Genomic DNA, 4713 nt, shown 5'->3' with positions numbered 1-4713 from the left:
CTTGGGGACTGGGCCTGGCTGAGCCCGTCCCCGCTGAGGTGCCCAGGCGGGGCGGGGGTGGGGCCCGAGGATTACCGTCCCGGCTCCCTGGGAGTAAAATTAGCTTCCAGTCCCCTCTGCAGCCGGCCTGAGCTCCCGGGCCAAGCAGCTGTCGTTCCTTCCAGCCCAGCCACGCCATCCCCATCTGCCCGGCAGGAGGGCTGGCACGGTGGGGTGTGGGGGGGGGGGAGGCAGGGTGAGGGGAGGCTACACCAAGGCCTGAGATGGGGCGGGGGCTCCTAGGCTGGAGCAAGAAGTTGGGGGGAAGGCAGAGCCTCTGGCAATGACCCTCAGACTTCAGGCCGTCCCTTCACGTGGAGGTTATTTCCCCCATTTCCTCTACCCCCCAACAGATGATTGACGTTGTCTTGGAGGAGGTGGTGGGTGGCCTAGCCCCCACCCCCCATTTTAGCACCGCAGGGATCAGATTAAGCTTCCTCCTGCCCTCAACCCTCCCCTCCCCAGGGTTGCCCCCCAGGGGTTCCAAACACAGAACCCCCTCCCACTGCAGTGGGAGGCCCAGGACCCAGAGACTCTGCCGCACTGTGAAGTGACCCTACAACTTAGTGTCTTCCTTCCCTACCTCCTCCCACCCCAAAGTGTGCAAGGGCTGTGGGTTTTCTCTGGGACTCAGGCTCTTCCCAGAGTCCCCCGGATGGCCCGAGCTCTCCGTGAATGTTAATGGAATACATGAATGCAAGCAGTGCTTCCCACGCCGCCCTCGCGAGCGGATACCGGGACACACGAGGCTGTAGGAAGCACACGACTCAACAGTCCCTTTACTCAGTCCTTTGTGAAAACACACAGCAAACGGACCTCAGAGGCCTGCAAGACTTAGGGTTAGAAAGAATTGCAAGCCAAGGCACTGGTGGCTCGTGATTGTAATCCTAGCTACTCAGGAGGCTGAATCTGAGGATAGCAATTCAAAGCTGGCAGGACAGGAAAAGTCCGTGCGACTCTAATCACCAAGTAACTAGCAAAAAGCCGGAAATGGAGCTGTGGCTCAAGTGGTAAAGCACTAGCCTTGAGCAACAAAGTTGAAGGACAGCCCCCAGGCCCTGAGTTCAAGCCCCAGGAGCAGTAGCAGCGTACACACACACACACACACACACACACACACACACACACACACACACACATACAAATGCAGACCTAGCCAGGCAGTGAAAATGCTGGGGAAAATGCTGGGGAGACCCCATCTCAAACAACGGCTGCCACACCGGAAAGCACAAATAGGAAGAAGTTCCAGGCCTGCCAGGCTGGGCGCAACCCATCCTCAAAGATAATGCAAAAGGGGCTGCGGGCGTGGCTCAAGTGGTCGAGTGTGTGCTTAGCTGTGATACCCTGAGTTCAGCCCCCAGTCCCCCCCCCTCAAAATAATAATAATAATAATAAAAAGGCTGTCCTCACCTAAGGGGCGGGGAGGGGGGGAGAATTCTAAGGAGGCCACAGGGAGGGGAGAGGGTCGGGGAGTGAGGTCATCCTGGAGGAGCAGCAGTCTGCCCTCGGGCCTCCCCACCTAATCCTCCAGGAGCCTGGGAGGGGGGGACGCGGCAGGGGGCACGGGCTGCATGGACAAAGCAGAGACCCCCCTCCCCCATTCCGGGCTGGACTGGGCTCCAACTTTCCCCAGCGTAGGGCTGAGGCCGAGGGGGAGCCCCCAGTCCCCCTGCCCCCGCGGTGCGCCCGGCGTTCCTGGGGTCCCCAGGCGGTGTGAGTCCCCCTCCCACCCCCCGGGTGGGGGGGGCGGAGGTCCGCCAGCTGCATCAGTGTCCCGGTTCCTCGGAGTCCTCCGGGGGGGCCGGCGCGTGGGGCGCGCGGGGGGGCGCGCGGGGCGGGTCCGCGCCGTCGGGGGCGGCGCCCAGCAGCGCCTGCAGGTGCTTGATGTAGCGGATGGCGGCGCGCAGCGTCTCCACCTTGCTGAGCCGGCGGTCGGCGGGCGCGCCGGGCAGGTGGCCGCGGAGGCGCGCGTAGCCCGCGTTCACGCACTTGACGCGCTGCCGCTCGCGCTCGTTGCGCTTCTGGATGAAGGCGGGCTCCAAGGGGCCGTCGTAGGCCCCGAACCCGCCGCCGCCGCCGCCGCCGCCGCCGGGGAAGGGCGCGCACGGGAACACCCCCGCGTAGGGCTCGTAGAACGGGGGGTCGGCGCGACCCGGGTACAGCAGGAAGGGCGCGGCGGGCGGGGGCGCAGGCCCGGCGGCGGCGGCGGCGGCGGGAGGCCCCGCGAGGCCCCGCTGCGCCCCGCCCGACGGCCCCGCGGGCGTCGGCTCCATCGCTCCGCGCGCGAGCGATCGCTCACGGCCGGACCCACGGGAGGCCTCGCGCTGCCGCCCCTGCGGGGGCCTGCCGGGCCTCGGCGGCGGCGGACGCGGCTCCCGGGGCGCCAAGACTGGCTACGGGCGATCCTGTGCCTCCAGGGGTGGCTGCGGCCGAGTCACCGAAGCCGGGCATCGTGTGCGTCCTCCTGGCGCAGGCTGGCGATGCCCCCTGCCCATCCAGCCACGGGTCACGGGTCGCCTCCCTCCTCCCCACCTGGGGGGCCGCAGGCCTCACACTAGCCCGGAGCCCCCATGCCGGCCACCGCCCGCCGGGCGCTTCTTGTCCCTTTGGCCTTGGGGGATCTTCGGGCTGTCTGGGGGTCACACCGATGGCTGCTGTCCAAAGGGTGAGGCGGAGGGGCTCCTGGGAATGTTTCAGAGAGAGAGGGAGGGAGAGAGAGAGAGAGAATATCCTGGTGAGACAAGGCCATGGGAGCACCTCTCAGGGATGGAGGGAGGCCTTTGGGAATAGTTTATAGACCACTTTCAAATCTTGTGCTCAGGCCTTGGTAACTGGTGACTGACTGGAGCTGGGGGTAGTTAATGCGTGGAGACATTGAAAATGTCCTTCACAGGAGATTATAAACCGATAAAAACCAAAGGAGAACAACATCTATCCCTAAACACTTTCCTGTTCTACCTGATAACAACGCCCAGCCATCACTTCTCGCTCTTTTTTTTCCCTCTCTCTCTCTCTCTTCCTGAGATCGAGTATATCCGCCCGTGTCCTCTCCTTGGAGAATGGGCTCGCTCTCATCGCTGACAGCTTCCAGGGCTGGACCTCCATCCTGGGCTCTGAAAGGGCTTATGGAGTCAGCAGCAAGCGCAGGTGAACCCAGGCTCTCACCTTTGTTGAAGGATCTCTATCTCTGTCTGTGAAGGCAGGGCCTCGCGCTCTTGCTTGGCTTTTTTCACACGCAAGGCTGGCACGCTATCACTTGGACCACACTTCCACTTCTAGCTTTTTGTTTGTTAATTGGAGATAGGAGTCTCGGGGACTTTCCTGTCCCATCTGGCTTCAAATCCCAACCCTCCGATCTCAGCCTTCTGAGTAGCTAGGATCACAGGTGTGAGCCACCAGCATCCAGCTAGGAAATGTATCTTTGATTGCGAAAGAAACTCTGGTACGGTTGGCACTTTCAAAGCCCTGGGCTGGCATCGGCAGCCCGCCACTCCTCGCCTGCCCACGTGGGTCCTGAGTACACTACCTCGCTTCCGCCCCGGCCTTCTCCTTTGTGCTGCTTCACAGAGCTGTCTTTATGACCTGTATTCGCCCAGAGCCCATTCTAGCCCCTGGCATGTAATGGATGCTCTGTAAATCCTCGTTGAATTACTGAGAGGGAAGATTAGGCAGAATGCTGGGCTTGTCAGGGTGGGGCTTAATTACATGTAACCTTTCCCAGATTTAGGGAAGCTGTTATTTCAGAAATAATTGGTCTGTGTTGAGCCTAAGAGCTGCCAAGCCGCCTCACCTACGGTTGACAGATCCCAGGTAAGTGTCGTTTCTTCTAGGAAGCCTCTCTGATCCTGTGCCTCACTCTTGTGTGTGCCCACCGTGTCTCTAAATGACACCTTTGCACACTCCACCCCGCGCCACCCTGTCATTAGGCTCTGCTTCGTGGAAGAGGCTCAGGTTTACTGGTGAATGAGTGAGCGGGGCTGTGCCCCATGTGAACGAGGAGGCCTCGCAAGGCCCAGACAGGGGCACTGCTTCACCACACGGTAGGAGGGGCCAGCCTGGCCCCCTCCCAGCAGGAAGATCGGTGGTCAACTCCAACTTTCCAGTGTCTTCTGAGCCCTCCCAACTTTGGACCTGTTTAGCAGCCCCGAATCTGCCCCCCGGCCTGCTTGGTCCTCCATAGCAATGGAAAACAACAACAACAAAAATGAACCAAGGCCATCATGGAGTCTGGCTCTTCCTCTCAAGGAACAGCATATGAGACCTAGGGACCAGTTCCTATGTTCCTTCCCTACCCAGAGGTGTTCCAAGGCTCCCCTTGGTGTAAAAGAGAAGGTTCTAGAAAATAGACCTTCGGCTTCATCAGGTCAGTCTCCTCAGATACCATTCCTGACTCCAACCCTGGCAGGTGCTGACTGTAATCGTGGGTTCTCTGTCCAGCTCGTACCTTCGTCACACCAGCTGTCGACAGCTCACTGCCACTGGAGTTTGCACGCTCCCCATCCAGGTGAGTGTGCACACAGAGGGCAGAGCGAGGCCTTGTCCTTTATAGGCAATCCAAGCCCCTCATTGAGGCACATGAAGGGTGCCTAAGACGCATGCTATGATGACTTGAGATTCGGACTGTGCCCCGCTTCACCCAATCTCTGTCTGTTCATAGTTGACGTAACTGTTCAG

The 4713-nt window shown here is 60.7% G+C and overlaps 1 protein-coding gene across 1 annotated transcript; it reads right to left on the bottom strand.

Moving 5' to 3' along the window:
* Positions 1-1805: 1805 nt before the first annotated feature.
* Ascl5 (achaete-scute family bHLH transcription factor 5) lies at positions 1806-2490 on the bottom strand. The gene is made up of 2 exons (XM_048358251.1): positions 2339-2490; positions 1806-2229 (listed from the first exon to the last, which is right to left on the bottom strand). The coding sequence occupies exons 1-2, from the start codon at positions 2488-2490 to the stop codon at positions 1806-1808; spliced, it is 576 nt and encodes a 191-aa protein (XP_048214208.1).
* Between the last annotated feature and the right edge of the window lie 2223 nt (positions 2491-4713).

This window comes from Perognathus longimembris, chromosome 11 (genome assembly GCF_023159225.1).
Source record: "Perognathus longimembris pacificus isolate PPM17 chromosome 11, ASM2315922v1, whole genome shotgun sequence".
Lineage (NCBI taxonomy): Eukaryota > Metazoa > Chordata > Mammalia > Rodentia > Heteromyidae > Perognathus > Perognathus longimembris.
Note: the sequence above shows the minus strand (reverse complement) of the source record. Positions and strands in the feature narration are given on the sequence as shown.